The sequence below is a fragment of the Chenopodium album genome, chromosome 1 (assembly GCF_948465745.1).
Source record: "Chenopodium album chromosome 1, dcCheAlbu1.1, whole genome shotgun sequence".
In the NCBI taxonomy this organism is placed as follows: Eukaryota; Viridiplantae; Streptophyta; class Magnoliopsida; order Caryophyllales; family Amaranthaceae; genus Chenopodium; species Chenopodium album.
Genome location: NC_137834.1, coordinates 60194288 through 60210810, shown reverse-complemented (window position 1 = coordinate 60210810; position 16523 = coordinate 60194288). Strand labels below are relative to the sequence as shown.

Below are 16523 nucleotides of genomic sequence, written 5' to 3'. Positions count from 1 at the left end.
GTTAAGCTTTAATTTATGCAAAACATGGTGGGATAAAGATTGAAAAATAAAAGTTGTATTTATAGTTGAGAAGTGTTTCTTGAAGATGTGAAGAAAAAAAAAAGAAAGAAAAAAAATAAATAAATAAAAAGCTTGTTTATATGTACTTCATTGAAAAAGTCGAAGAAATGAAAGAAAAAGGCAAAGAAAAAGGAAAAAGAAAGAAAAAATTATTCATGACGATGTATAGTTGATTTCAATCTTTGTTTTTTATTATTTTTGGAGAAAGTTGGTGATGTCAATTGGAGTTAGATCATTATTTGACTGTGTTTATGTTTTTGCTCCCCAAGTTGGCTCTTTACTCACATTTTCCTAAATATTATCCTACCCCTTTACCTTTGCCCCATTACAAGCTTGTAAAGTCCTTTTGATCGGCATGTGTATTTTGTGATTGAGTGAACGTTATTTCTTGCTATCGTCAAGTTACCCTTTGTTGCATCAAATATTTATATTCTACAAGGTGTGCGGCGAAGACTAGCTTGATTGGGAAATCGTTTGTGGCCAAGTTTGGTTTCAATTGTAGATCATGATGTTGAGTGGTTCTATTTGTATCCGAGCTAAATTTTGGTCTTAATAACTTTGGTTTGATTGTTTGCTCGAGAGTCAGGTCGATCTTATTCTGGTTCCCTGGAAGTCTTATTTGTCTTGTTTCTCCGTCTTGAGTCTAGTGTTGCTTGGGGACAAGCAACAGTTTAGCTTGGGGGAATTTGATGAATCACATTTATATAGGCACGTTTATGCTAAGTTTATACTTGCTTTTTAGGTCTTTTAGTCGCTTTTTAGGTCGTAAATACATAAGTTGTTTGTTTTGTACTCTATTACGCTCCGTTTGTGTTTTTCTTAATGTTTCAGGTGATTTGATAGACATTTGGACGCTTTCATAGTGTTTGGAGTTGATCCGGATGATATTTGGATGGAAGCCGATGAATTGAGTTTATTAATTGGAGATCCCATGTTTTTGGATGTTGATTTTGAGATTTATATGCATGAGGAATGAATATAGAATCCACAAGGGTCGTTATGCACTTTACGGAAATGAATTTGAGCTAGAAATGAAGAAAAACGATGGTTTACAAATTGTCAAAACTGATCTTTGTCCGCTCTTTTGATCATATCTTGAGTTATACAGATCGGATTGATGCGATTCAAACTGCGTTGGAAACTAGACTTAAAGAGCTTTCCAGTGATAGGTTACACGCCCCAATACTCCTTATATAATAGGATTTATAGCCCTTGAAAGACGACCCTGCGAACCAGCGGACCACCAGCGCCCGAAGCTCGGCACTCCCAAGCCACGAGCAGCTACTGGTCTGGCCGATGGATACCCAGCGGCCGCTGGTTTCCGCGCCCAGCAGCAGGTCATCTCCGAGCCTTGTTTTCCATCATCGCAACGATCCTTGATCGACTACGACTCCTTTAATTGTCCAATCATCGAACAACTTTTGTTATTTTAATTTCTTATCTTTTATTTATTTATTTATCTTTAGATTAGTTTTAGGATAATATAAATACTCCAAGGGATTTTATTTTTCCCTTATGCTTTTTTTTATGCCTTTTTATACTTTTTATTTTTACGTTCGTTTTAGTTTTTCTCTTGAACCCTAGTTTCTCATGGCATCTTCATGGATTCTTCCATGAATGATTTTTGGGTTTATTATTTCAATTCATTGAGGTAATTTTATTTCTTTATTTTAATTATGCTTTCTTTATTAGACTTAGCTTTAATTATTTATTTCATGTTTGGGTAGTTAAATTTCTAGGGTTTGAGAATCCATGTTTATATTATGAATCTTGATTGATAATTTTAATATTTTGATTATTGATTTCTCTAATTGATAGTGTTCTATTGTTAATCTTGCAACTTGATCAATTGTTTGATTAATTTTTGTTAATAAGAGTTTGAATTGAAAGATCTTACTTTTAGAGGCTTACCTACAATTAGCAATTCTGATTATGTTAGCGACCGAACTACATATGTTGAATTGAGAGCGTTAAGACCCGACTGTAGGCTTAGCAATTGCTCTAGATAATTGATTGATTGAATTTTTATTGATATTTGATAGATTTAGACCTATAAACATGGTGAACCATAACCCTAGGTCTTTTTATCAATTGTTTTATTCCTATTTTAATTTAGACTACTTCCCTATCCCAATTTCGTGACATAGTTTAGTTTCTCCAATTTCTTAGAGGTTAGATTGAATACCATCTCCCTGTGGATTCGACCCTACTTACCCTACTACATTGTTAGTTGGTTTTGTTAGGAATTTATTTTTGATAGGTGTACGACAACCTATCAGACGCGTGGACATATCATCAAAGATCTTTGCTCCAGAGACGCGTGGGCATATCATTAAAAGCTCTTTTGTTCAGAGACGCGTGGGCATATCATCAAAGCTCTTTCGTTCAGAGACGCGTGAACATTTCCGTCAAGCTCTTTTGATCCAGAGACGTGTGGGCATATCATTCAAAAGCTCTTTTGCTCCAGAGACGCGTGGACATATCATCAAAGATCTCCTATTTTCAAGCTCTTTGTTCAGAGACGCGTGGACATATTCAAAAAAAGAAGCTCTTTGTTCAGAGACGCGTGGACATATTCAAAAAAAGAAGCTCTTTGTTCAGAGGTGCGTGAACATATCCAAAAAAAGGAAGCTCTTTGTTAAGAGACGAGTGAACATGGAAACGGTAAGGTGGCGTTTCCTAGATTGTGGAGAGTTGTCATAAACAACTGAGGATTGTTTCAAGAGAAGCAATCTTCGATAGTATTCCCTTGGATATGGAATATTATCAATGCGGATGAGGATTGTTTCAAGAGAAATAATCTTCGATGATATTCCCTTGGACGTGGAATATAATCAAAGCGGAGGAGGATCGTTTCAGGCGAAGCAATCTTCTATATTGGAAGCAGTTACAGGCGTAGAGGTTTTCAAGCGGGATGGCATTCTCTAGCTTGCAGGAGGTCATCAAAACAAGGATACAGCAACAATCGGTTACTTTCAGAGACGTGTGCTCGACGGTGCAAGATACGCGTTTCTTAACTCTTTTATCTGTTTAACTAACGCTAGTTTTGCAGGTATCGGCGTTACAAGAGTGATTTAGGACCGCAGAACGTTCTGAATCATTCTCCGTCCTTATCGCTACTTTGACTTTCGTTTTTCGAAAGAAGAAAGATTGCAAATGACCTTTTTCATCAACATCAAAGTCATAATAAAAGTCATACTCACTGAATTTCCTCTCCTTAAAACAGCTTTGCATCACAGCCATCAAACTTCATTTTCTTATGTTGAGATAAAGCACCATATGCATCCCTACAAAGAAATGAAAGATTTGCCTATCCACCAACTTGATGCTTTAAAACACGCACTACATCAACAACAGGTATACTACTCTCAGTCAAGCTACTCATCATCACAACTTGTTCATTAGTAACCTGTATAAAAAAAAAAAAAAAACACATTGTTTCAAAAAGAGAACATCATGTATTTGGTAAAGAACATATATTGCGCATTAAAGAACATGTTTTAAAAAAAAATTATAGTAATGTCCAATAATTTTAAAATTGTACCATTACCTTCCTATGAGACCTAATCAAATATCTCTTTGAAACAGGAACCCTACTATGATTATGAACCATAGTGTGATTGACCACGACATACAAACCAGAAACCTTATCAATATCAAATTGTATATGAGCCTTGCAACCTCTGGGGAAATTCCTCTTTTGGTAAACTTTTGGTTGTTCACCATGCTTCTTCTCTTGCTTAAAGCCAGCAAAAGAACACACCAAAAAGTGTTGCCTAGGTGTCCTATCTTTGTCTTCTCTACGATTCAACCTATCTTTACGTGTACCAAAGCCATGTTTAAATGCCTAACTATTATCAAATCATAAGCCTCTTCATCAGACTTAACTTTTTTGTCAAATAATTCTGATTCAGTTGCCTCGGTAAAACCTGAAATATGATATCAAAATACATATATATTAAGATGATGTTCTTACATAATAACATGATGCTATTTTTTATGTAGAGTATGTTCTTTAATATATTTGAAATATTCTTTTATGACATGCACATTGATAACGACACATTGATTACAGAAAAATACAAAACAGAGTACAACAAAAGTATGTGACGTTTTCAGAAAAGAACATGCTATTTGAAGAAAAGTACATACAGAGTACTACAAAGTACATATATAATTAACAATTGCACATGCGTTATTATATAAAATCAACATTGATTTAAGCAACAATGACATATAATAACAAATATAAAAGAACATATCTAAATAATCAAAGTACTTCATCTTCAACCTTACACAAATTACTGTAAACTTAAAAATATGATGTAAATCGATAATAAAATTAAAATTAGTAATAATAACTAAATTTAACAATCAAAATTACGGATTAACAACTGCAAAATAAAATCGATTAAACAATTCACCTTTATTGAGGTTTACGATACCCTCGACTTCACCTTCATCGTTGATATCATCATGATTTGCATCATCAACAAATCTAGCATTAGAATCATGGCGAAATTCAGATTGATACACTACTACAAAAAAGGGCTTATAGAACTGTAGACACCCATTTGTGTCTCCCCAAAAATCAAACCCGGTGATGAGTACCTTTCACGTCGAATCATAATCGAATGAAGTGAAAGTGTGGAAAGTCTAGTATTGCGGATAGTTTTAATTTTTTTCTCTTCTCTCTGTTTTTGAAAACTTATTTTAAGAAAACAGCCAATCCAGTTTGGTTGGTCCATGATATGGGTCCAATAGTAGTGTAGTTGGATGGGGTTTGACAAGAGCTTTCCAACGATATATTATAAGCCCAATTCCGATGAATATTGAGGAAGTTATGGCCAATTTACTGAACTGGGCCCGGTTTGAGCTTTATATACGGCCCAATGATATAGGGGAGGGCCTAATATAGATTTATCATTCCTAATTAGGAATGGTTTTAGTCTTCTAGATTCTTCTAGAAGGTTCTTTTCATTCCTAATTCTATTAGCATTGATAAATTGACTTTTGTTGACTTTTCAGAGTTTTAATTAAAATCAAAGAACATTTTTGAGGAAAAGATACGATTTTATCCTCCTATACGACAAAATTTATCTGATTTTAGAAAACGCGTCAAAAACAGGATTAGCGCCTGGCTCTAGCATTGGCGCCTGACGCTAATGTTGGCGCTTGGCGCCAATAGCTGGCGTTGGCGCTAGCTCTGTTTTTCGTGCGCCAATGTTCTGTTTTGATAATTTTATCTTTTTGGCTGATTTTCTCTATAAATAACGTATTAAAAACTCAGTTTTCATTCACTTACAACCAGCTTTTCAATTATATTCACCTACAATCAGTTTTCAATTCTCTCTCATTCTCAATAATCCATTTCTCTCTCTAAACTTGCTTTTCAAATACAAAATTCCGCATTCATTAGATCTAGAAACACCTAGCCATATTCGAAGTTACCTTCGCCCTAGACGTGAAAGGTTTAATTTCTGAGGGTTTGGTACCAAATCTCTCTTTCAATTATTTAATTGAATTGTTTGTTTATTATTTTCCTTGAAGTTACTAACGTGTGTATTTTGTTATTAGAAAGAGGTATGAGGCATCAAAGTAAGTACTTTAATGGTTTTTATTGATGTTATGATGTAGAGATCATGTTTAAATTGTTATTTTGATTCCTAGTATCATGTCTAGGGTAATTTTAATATTAAATATGATTGTTATGATGCCTTCTATGTTCTTCCTAATATTTACTTTAGTGTATGATCACAGTGGGGTTCAAGCTAGGGGTTTAACGCTTGAAATTTATTCCCTACAAGAACAGTTGAAACAGGCTTTATAGAGCGCCTAAGGATCGTTCTTCTGCTAAGCGATGTGTAAAGTATATAGAACGGTTAAGAGAGGCGTTATGTTTGCTTAACTATAGAGAACGGTTGTCAGACATAACCGTTCTCTTTTCCCTTCCTAAGATATGGAAATAGATCCATTACCAAAGAGAACGGTTTTGTAAGCCAACAGTTCTCTATTCTACTTTTTTTTTTTATAAAAAAAAATTGCACAATATTCGACATCTAATTTATGAATAGAAAATTTTAAATAAAAATATATAGAGTACAGTATATAAATTGAAGTCTGAACTACAAGAGCATAAAAGTTTATACAATTAATGTAAAAAAAAAAAAAAGAATATAACAAGATATCAAAGGAAAATAAAAAGAAACTAGTTCTACAAAGAGCTGTATGCACTCCATCTTCTCAGCTTCTCAAAAAAAAAAAAAAAAACAAAAAAAATGTATGCACTCCATCTTCTCATCTTTATTTTTGAAGACTTGACTTCTCATCTTTTTTATGAAGACTTCTCACCTTTATTTTATTAATCTGCAAAAATATGAGCAACAATTACACAACTAATCAAAAAATATCACTTCTAATATCATTCAAATCCATAAAAACAAGTTCCACCATTAAACTAAATCTTCTAGATTGTTCCCCAAACATTCCATATCGAAAAGCAGAAGACAAAAAAACGAATATGTAAATAAAAAAAAAATCAACCCCAAATTTAATTAAAAGTAAAATTACAAAAAAAAAAGGCAAAGAATCATACGGTAAAACTTCTTAGTGGAGTTAAAGCATAGCGTTTACGATCTGTCAATGGTGACCACCGCAAGTCCTATGAAGTTGAATGCCTCCTTCCAATCGGGTCGCCGTGGACATGGCCGAACTGCACAACATGAGTAAAACCATGAATTGAAACAAACTACAGTATATAAATTTATGAGAACTATAATCTCACCATGAACCATTTACGAAACCTTAAAAAAATACTTTCAAAACTAACCTCAAATTCAAGATCTGAATAATATTAATCAAGAAAAATCAACAAGCCAGATCTAAACCATAATAATTTTGATTAAAAAAAAAAAGATTTCGTCACAAAAATTGCCGGTCAAATAAATACAAAATTTCTTTTCGATTTTGGCACAACAGGGTGATAATTGAAACCTTAATCATGTCAAATAATTTCAAGATGATTAAACAATTTCGATCAATTGAAAAATAGAATCGAACCTTTGAAGCCTTCTCCAGATCTGTGTTTGTCCAAACCCTAATTTTCCATTTCCTTATAAGAGCAACGAAAATGGGAATTTAGGATTTAATCTAATAGAAAACTACGAACGTGAGAAAAATTGAAGATCTAAAAATTTTGAAGATTAAAAATTATGTTTTTAAAAGAAAAGAGTAATAGCATCTTATAGTTAGACATATTTTTTGGCAAAAGGAAGAAAACTAGAAAAGGCAACCATTTATTAGACGGAAGTAATACAGTAGTAATTTAAGGGTAAAAGACGCACAACGGTGGTTGTGAAACACCGTTCTATATTTACTTACTTATTTTATTTAATAAATTTTTATTCAGGTAAATAAATAGAGAACGGTTGGATAAGCAAACCATTCTATATTTTTCAACATATAGAACGGTTGGGAAAGGAAAACGTTCTATTTTGTTTTACAAAACGCTTATCTATGTTAACCGTTTGTTTCTTGCGTTTCTTATTCCACTTTTTGTAGTAGTGATAAACCATTTTTAATTTCTTCTACAAGGAATTCAATTGATCGATTGTTAAATTTCTCTATGTAATTTTTACTCTGTAATTTTCTCTCTCTAAAAAGTTTGGTATGTCTATGATTTTCTCTCTCTAAATCTGTTTTGAAAATATCAGTTAACAAAAGTTACTAAAAACTGAAAGCTATAAACAATTAAGCACAATCCACGTGATAAAACTGTCTTCAATTTTTTTTAAAAAAAAAAATTCGTGTAATTCAAAATTCAGGGAATTACTCTTGCCAACTCAGCAGGTGCAGCATGGTGCACCCTTGTGTACTATCAAACTTTCAGTAGATCTATTACTCAAGAATTCATGCCATAGTCTTCATCCATCTAAGGTAATCTCTTTTATAATTTTTTTTTTTTAATTTTAGATATGTTACAGGTTATAATAATTTGATTTAATACATTTGTTCATCTATTAGTTTGTTCAGCTTTTACTAATTTTGTTTACTTAATCTCGTCTCCCTCAGATGGAAGTTACAGATCCTAAATCAACTCAAATTGACGGGGGAAGAATCTGGTGAGCCAAAGTTTGAAATTCTTAAGAAGATACGGGCTAATTAAGATAAAGGAAAGCAACTCGGGAATGTCTTCAAGCCTGCCTGGTAAGATTTTAAAAGCTCTAGAAATTGTTATTTGTTGTGTGGGTGAATTTTACATTTATGGAACCTAGCCCATAAGGTAATATGTGCTTAATAAATGTGGCCAAAATCAGAGTTCTAATAGCAAATGTGCTACTGGTAATTTCCTTAGGCGTTCATATAGTTGTAAGAAAACATTGGTAGATAATGGTCCGAAAATTAGGAATCCTACCTTTTAATTTAGTAGGGTTACTACTACTACTACTACTAAATGTGTTTAGGAATCACTATTGTAACCCTATATATATTTGATCAATGGAATCACTCCAATTTGAGGAGTTTTACACAAAATCTAACATGGTATCACAGCACAGGTTTTGATCAAACCTCATTTCCGCAATTCTTATTTTTTTTCTTTATTCTAGCGGACCACCTCCCTTAACACCGTAGCTTCCCCTAACCGCCCACCATGACCAAGGAAGACGGTGATAACTCATCTTCCTCTTACTATCATCCTGCCTTTGGAGTGAATAACATCAAGAATGTAATCCCCATGATTCTTGATCGTGATAAGGTCCAATATTCAAATTGGGTTGAACTCTTTGAATGTCATACTCATGCTTACAATGTTTTAGATCATATTGACCCAAAAACTTCACGGCCTATAGGTATATCGGATGATTTATGGAAGAGACTTGATTCGGTTGTTAAAAACTGGATTTATGGCACAATCTCTCGTGATTTGCTTGAAACGATTTTGTGCAAGGGAGGCACGGCTCAAGAAATTTGGGATAAGCGCTCAAGACGATTTTTCAAGATAATAAAACTACTAGGGGGGTATATCTTGAAGATCAATTCAATGCTTTACATCTCTCCAATTTTAATGACATCTTTTTCTTACTGTCGTGAGTTGAAGAACTTGAAGGATCAATTGGCCAATGTTAATCAAGTGGTGTTGGAGCAAAAGATGGTGATTAGGTTGGTCTTGGGTCTCGTAGGTACTGATTTTGACACTGTTGCTGCCATTATCCAACAATCAGACCCGTTGTCATCTTTTAAAACTGCTCGATCTCGTCTTCTTCTTGAGGAGTCAAGGCGTGCCAATGATAATAGTGCTTTCGCGTCGTCCTTCGTAGCCCAATTAAGTAACTCGGGCTCCACTAGCACCACCACCGTGCCACCGCAACAACAGCAGTAGCCGGCCGGCAGGGGTGGCGGCACAGGTGGACGCGGCAGGGGACGCAACCGTGGCCGGGGCAAGGGTCGTGGCCGTGGGCAATCGCAAACGCAGCAGCAACAGCAACCCCCACCCCAGCAGCAAGGTGCGCCTATATGGGGGGGGGGGGGTGCTCAGCAACAACAGTGGGCAGGGACAGCAGGTCATACAATGGGGGTATGCACCTTACCCCTACCTACAACAGGGACCAGCACCAAGGCTAGCCTACCCGCATCAGCCGCAGCACCCGCAACAGCCACAGGCACACTACATAGGCCCCTCGCACCAGCAGCAACACTTTCATGGCCAAGGTTCGGAGTACGGTGCAACAATGACTCCAACCAAGCTAGGCAACGCATTCTCGACTATGAGTCTACCAAATTATGACCCGTCTTGGTACATGGATTCCGGTGCTACTTCTCTCTGACCCCTTTTTTAATTTAAGAACTCATAATTGTATTCAAGTGGGTAACGGTCAACGCATTCCAATAACGGGTTATGGTCAGTCTACTATTGCTAATAAATCCCTTGCTTTACGTGATGTCTATCTAGCCACACAAATTATCAAAAACTTAATTTCTGTTAGAAAATTTACTTCTGTTAATTGTGTGTCCATAGAGTTTGATCCTAGTGGTTTTTCTGTGAAGGATCTTCGAACGGGGAATCTAATAACCAGATGCAATAGCGTGGGGGATCTTTATCCTGTCACCACAGCTCCATTAACTTGCCTAGCCACATCTCTCACAGCCTTGTCTCCATCCACATGGCACAACCGTCAAGGACATCTGGGGAAACCCACCATGATTTTCTTAAAAATAGGAATTTTATTGATTGTAATAAGGAGCTTGACTCCAATACTTGTGTTGGTTGTCAATTGGGAAAACACACTCGCTTGCCTTTTTATCATTCTAATAGCACTACTCATTCTGCTTTTGAAATTATTCATGCTAATTTGTGGACTTCTCTTATTCACAGTGACAAACGTCACAAATACTATCTTGTGCTTTTAGATGATTTTACTCACTCTGTGTGGACTATTCCTCTTGCTTATAAATCCCAAGTGTTTCAAACCTTTCTTAATTTTAGACAATATGTTCTCACTCAATTTGAACGCCCTATTAAATCCTTTCAAAGTGACCATGGTCGCAAATTTGATAATGATCCGTCAAATTTATTTTGTGTCAAAAATGGATTGTTTTTTGCTTTTCATGTCCTCACACATCCTCACAAAATGGAAAAGCCGAAAGAATGATCTGTACGATTAACAACGTTAAGCGTACTCTTCTATTCCATGCTTCCCTACCACCTTCTATGTGGCACTTTGCTCTTGAAACCGCAACATATTTACTTAATATATATTTTGCCGACAAAAACTCTCAATCAAATAACCCCGACTCAGGCTCTCTTTGGGGTAGTTCCGTCCTATGATCACCTTCAGGTTTTTGGGTGTCTTTGCTTTCCGAACTTGTCTTCTACTATGTACCACAAATTAGAACCTCATTCCAATCCTTCCGACCATAGAGATTATCGGTCTTTGGATCTCAACACCAACAAAATAATCATATCTCGTCATGTCACATTTGATGAGAAAACTCTTCCATATCGCAACATTTCTATGTTTCGCCAAATTGATTATGATTTTTTGTCTTCCGATGATCCATCACCATATTTATTAAATCATCCCTCATTGCGTTCGATGCATCACACTCCAAAAAACCCACCCTAAAACCCTGGACAGCAGAGTCCGCAAGCAGGCCGCGACATTCTGCCTCACACTGCAGCCAACCTACGGACTAGTCTGCCAGGCCCAGCTGCCCAGCACTCCCCAGCGCACGCTGGATACCTAGCTGGCCAGGCAGAGCAGCCAGGCAGCCAGACGCAGCAGCCAGCTCGTCCTGGCAGTGCTGATCCTCTGCACAGCCCCCCTCCGAGCCAGCATATGCAGCCAGGCAGCCCAACCATGCACTCTGCTGGCTCGGACAGTCATGCTGCCATACCCAGCCCAGCCACGCACACTGCTGCCTCGGGCTCCCTTACCAACACACCTCCACTTCTCCGAGGTCACCCCCCATCACCCCAACTTGTCCACCTTCTTCTCCACAAATGCAAACTCATTCCAAACACGACATTTTCAAACTGAACCCAAAATTCGGCCTTGTGACTACCACCCCGAGTCATCCAATAACTCGATCCGCACTTCCCAAAAATCACAAACAAGCCCTTTCCGACCCAAATTGGAATGCCGCGATGCGTGTTGAATATAGTGCTTTAATTAAAACGGGGACGTGGGTTGTTTGTAATGGTAATTCACATGTTGAAGGTGTGGATTGTGACAAAACGTTTAGTGCGATTGTGAAACCGACTACTATTGGCATGGTGCTGAGCCTGGCTATGACTCGTAAGTGGTCTATTCATCAACTTGATGTTAAAAATGCTTTCTTACATGGTGATTTGAAAGAGTGTATGTATATGCATCAACCCCCCGGCTTTGTTGATAAAAAATTTCCAGGCTATGTTTGCAGACTACGTAAGTCTCTATATGGTATAAAATAAGCTCCCCAAGCTTGGTATCAACGGTTTTCTAACTTTCTCTTGCAGATGGGGTATGTCATTGCTAAAAGTTACAATTCTTTATTCATTTGCAGACATGAAAATGATGTGGCATATCTTCTATTATATGTTGATGATATTTTGTTGGTTACATCCTCATATCTGTTACGTGAGCGCATTATCTCCCACTTACGTACAGAATTTCCAATGACTGATTTAGGTCCTCTGAATTTCTTTCTAGACATTGCTGTCACTCGTATTCCATTATACTTGTTTTTGTCACAGCAAAAATATGCACAGGAAATTTTAGAGCGCGCAAGTATGTCCGGTTGTAAACCTGTGGCAACTCCAGTGGATACTTAATCCAAACTCAGTGCGGAGAGGGCCTAAATTTTATGATCTAACACTATATCGCAGCCTTGCAGGTGCACCTCAGTACCTGACTTTCACTCGCCCTGATACAGCTTATGCAGTCCAGCAAGTTTGTTTATTCATGCATGACCCCAGAGAGGCTCACTCTGAGGCATTGAAACGCATCATGCGATACATTCAAGGCACTATTGATCACGGGTTACACTTATATCCTTCAACATCCTCGCAATTGATTACTTATACTGATGCAGATTGGGGCGGGTGTCCTGACACTCGTCGATCGACCTTAGGGTATTGTTGTTTTCTAGGTGACAATCTCATTTCCTGGTCATCCAAGCATCAGCCTACTCTTTCTAAATCAAGTGCAGAGGCAGAATATCGTGGCGTCGCTAACGTTGTTGCCGAGTCATGTTGGCTTCGTAATCTTCTTTTAGAGTTACTATGTGTCCTCTTAGAAAGGCCAGTGTTGTTTATTGTGATAATGTCAGTGCCATTTATTTATCTCATAACCCCGTACAACACCAACACACCAAGCAAATCAAGATGGACATTCATTTCGTTCGTGAAAAGGTGGCGTTGAGGCATGTACAGGTATTGCACGTTCCTTCGCGCTATCAGTTTGACGACACCTTCACCAAAGGCCTACCTCGACAGCTATTTTTGGAGTTTTGTTCCAGTCTTAGCGTACGTTCTCCTCCTGCTATGACTGCGGGGGTGTGATAGAATATGATAAATATTCTAAATATTATTTTGTATAGAAGGATATAGCTTATTAATATTATGTAATTATCTTGTTAGATTTCCTAATGTGTTTAGGAATCACTCTTGTAACCCTATATATATTTGATCAATGGAATCACTCCTATTTGAGGAGTTTTACACAAAATATAACAATAATAATAAGGAAATTTTGATTTTTAACACCACAAAAACGCAGAAAAATGGCTTTTAACACTACAAAAAAAAACTTTTATTTTAACACCACTTAAAAAAAAATTAGAAATTACCACCAGATAACGATTTTCGTCACAGAAAAAGTTCGTGGGGCCCACACTTATGTTTTACCTCTAAACTTCAACCTTCAATTTACGATTTCACTTCCTCCATTAGTGCTCTCATTAATTTCTCACCCATCTTCTGCAAGAAATTCAATTGAATTTCTACATCTACTCAAACAAGCTTCTGCAAAAATCAAATTAAGTTAATTTGTGTAATTGAGGAGTGAAATTCAGAGGTGAGAATTCAAGGTCATACAAAAACAACAAGTCAGCCATTTGCGTCATCATCCTCCTCAAAGAAAAAGGCGAAAGTTGTTGTTTTACTGACAAAGACTGGCGGAAGATTCCAAATTAGGTTTTTTTTTTTTTTTTTTTTTACCTTTAACTGTTTTTTGGGGTGTAATTGATGACGAAGTTGCAAATTGTTGTTGAATTTTGGGGTAATTTTGGAAATAGGACATAAAACCCTAAATGTTACTGCGCGAATTAGGGTTTGAGAATTTTTTTACTGGTTTTATTGATTAATTTATGTTGTTAGTGCACTATGTGTTGGAGTTGTTGATTTTGCTGCCTTTAAATTATAATTAGTTGCTTAATATGTTGTGTTTTAGTGTTGTTATGCAAAGATATTGGAACTTGTGTGGGATGCTGTGAAATAGGTGAAAAAATAATCTTAATTTGATAAGTTTAAGATGCCAATGTAATTGTTAATTGGGTATTGACTTGTACTCATTTGTTATTGGCTCAGTAGTTGGTAGACAATGGATAACAACAATGATGATATAATTGATATGTGTTTGAGAGTTGGGGGAGGGTTTTTCCCCAAAAGAGTCAGCAAAAACAGATAGTTGCTTGTGTGGTGTGGGGGGTGGTGTTATTGAAGGAGGGAGGTGAAGGTGTCTAAGTTGGATGTTAATTTGATAAAGGAGGTTGATGTCCATGGATTTGTGAAATATGACATGCAAGTGCCTATTCTTTATAGCCTTTGGTATAGGCAGAAGGGTAAAACATTTAACACAGGAAAGAGGAGAATAGAGGACATTGTGGATATAAGGGGGCTGTTAGAGTCAGTTAATGATGAAGGATATGTGGAAGTTAACCTGTTTAATCTATGTTGGTTGAATATTAATGCACAAGCAAATCTATTATTGGCGATCACTTGAATTACAATCATATTAGCCTAAACAAGATTATTAATTATCTTATTAAGCATGATTACAAGTACAAATTTCCTTTAAACATGCATAAAAGGCGTGATCAAGCAATAACAATAATATATATCAAGCAACATAATAATCACAATCATCATAATCTTAATCTCAAAAAAGCATAATAATATTTGCAAGATCCTAGGCAAGATACTAACAAGATTAATAACAAATCGTAGCATGTCACTAAACAATAAAGATTAAAGTTTTATCCCTAACATGATACTAACATGATAGAAGGAAAGAATAGGAAACAACCTAAACATGATACTAGAAAACAATAAATAACATTCCAACATGATACTAGGAATTAAAATAATCTAAGCATGCTTTTTTATATTAAAAGAATAGCAATTAAATTACTTACTTGGATGCCTCGTATCTCTTTCTAATATCGAAATACACGCGTTAGTAACTTCAAGGGAAATAATAAATCAAACAATTAAAATAAATAATAGGGATAGGGATTTGGGACCAAACCCTCATAAATTATCAACTTTTCATGTCTAGGGAAAAGACAACTTTGAACTTGGCTAGGTATGTCTAGAACTCGTGAATGTGGAATTTTGTAAGAGGGGAAGGTTTAGAAAAAGAATAGAGAGAGAATAAGTTTCTAGCTTTAGAGAGAAATAGTAGAGATTGATGATTGTGAATGAATAAAAACGGGGATATACGACCCATATTTATAAGAAAATAGTCCGGAATCGATAGAAACAAATCAGAATTTGGATCGGAATAAAACTGCTGCCTGTCGCGAGCGAGTGTCGCCATGCATGAAGCCATGTCGTTTGGCGACAGGCTTGTCGTTATGCGACTGCTTAAAAGACAAACGCGCTTTTGTACGGAATCCTTTTCTTAATATAATTCAACGATAAAAACTTTGTTTAATCAATTTAAAATCAGATTTATCATAATAAAACACTTGTTCTATTTCAAACCAAATTCAATATTTTTCTAAAATATTATTATCAATCATAATGCTATTAGAACTCAAAATATCCTTCTAGACTATGCTAGAAGACTATAATCAATCCTAATAATTTTAGAAATAGTATTTAATAGGCCCTCCACTAGATCATTGGGCATATAACCATTTCAAACCCAAATTAGTATTTGGACCATAACTTCCTCATTATTCATCGGAATTGGGCTTGTAATATGTCATTGGAAAGCTTTTTACGAGCCCGACCCAACTACACTATTATTGGACCCTTATCATGGACCAAAATAAATTGGACCGGCTATTTTCATAAAATAGAGTTCTTTTTTAAAAACAGAAATAAAGATTTTTATTAAAACAAACACATCACAAGACTTTTCACAATTTCACCTCATTCGATAATCAAGCGGCGTGAAAAGATATTCATCACTGGGTTTGGTTTTTAGGGAGATACAATTGGGTGTCTACAATAGCCAATACCACAACACCAGAATTGCTTCAACCATGCTGCACACTAAATCAAAGTCCCTGTTTCAGTACTTCATTCATATCATGACATGGACTACACACCCAAAATGAAAGAACAATTACCAATCTCAAATATGGTCCGCAACCATATTTAGGGTATATCAATACCAACAACCATATACCAATGCAGTAAAAAAAAAAAATAACATAAAGATGATTAACCTTACCTTCAAGCCAACTGTTTTCTTATAGTTTATAATAGTTCACTGCGTCCGTCCAACGATCTACAAATTCTTCGGCATCTAAACTACCATAGATGATATTCTCAAATGCATCCTTCAAAGCATCATACTGTTCATGCTTACCCACGTACTTCCCAAATTTCTGAAGGATGTGCCAAATGCACCACCTAGACAAGTGTCACTCATGGTTAAATGTTCAACTTTCCTAATAGCTGGATCTTGATCCTTCAGGATCGACACTGGAGCTTTGCTTCCCATGCAATGTAGCCATGTCCTCAACACCCGCTC

At 36.1% G+C, this 16523-nt stretch overlaps 1 protein-coding gene and 1 long non-coding RNA gene across 2 annotated transcripts; one reads left to right on the top strand and one right to left on the bottom strand.

Moving 5' to 3' along the window:
* Positions 1 to 6101: 6101 nt before the first annotated feature.
* Positions 6102 to 7373, bottom strand: LOC145592767 (uncharacterized). Its single transcript, XR_014102491.1, has 3 exons — positions 7120 to 7373; positions 6656 to 6772; positions 6102 to 6426 (listed from the first exon to the last, which is right to left on the bottom strand). It is a non-coding gene; the product is annotated as an uncharacterized LOC145592767 (long non-coding RNA).
* Positions 7374 to 8710: 1337 nt separating this feature from the next.
* LOC145633746 (uncharacterized) lies at positions 8711 to 9439 on the top strand. The gene has a single exon (XM_081685539.1). The coding sequence runs from the start codon at positions 8711 to 8713 to the stop codon at positions 9437 to 9439; it is 729 nt and encodes a 242-aa protein (XP_081541665.1).
* The last annotated feature ends 7084 nt before the right edge of the window (positions 9440 to 16523 follow it).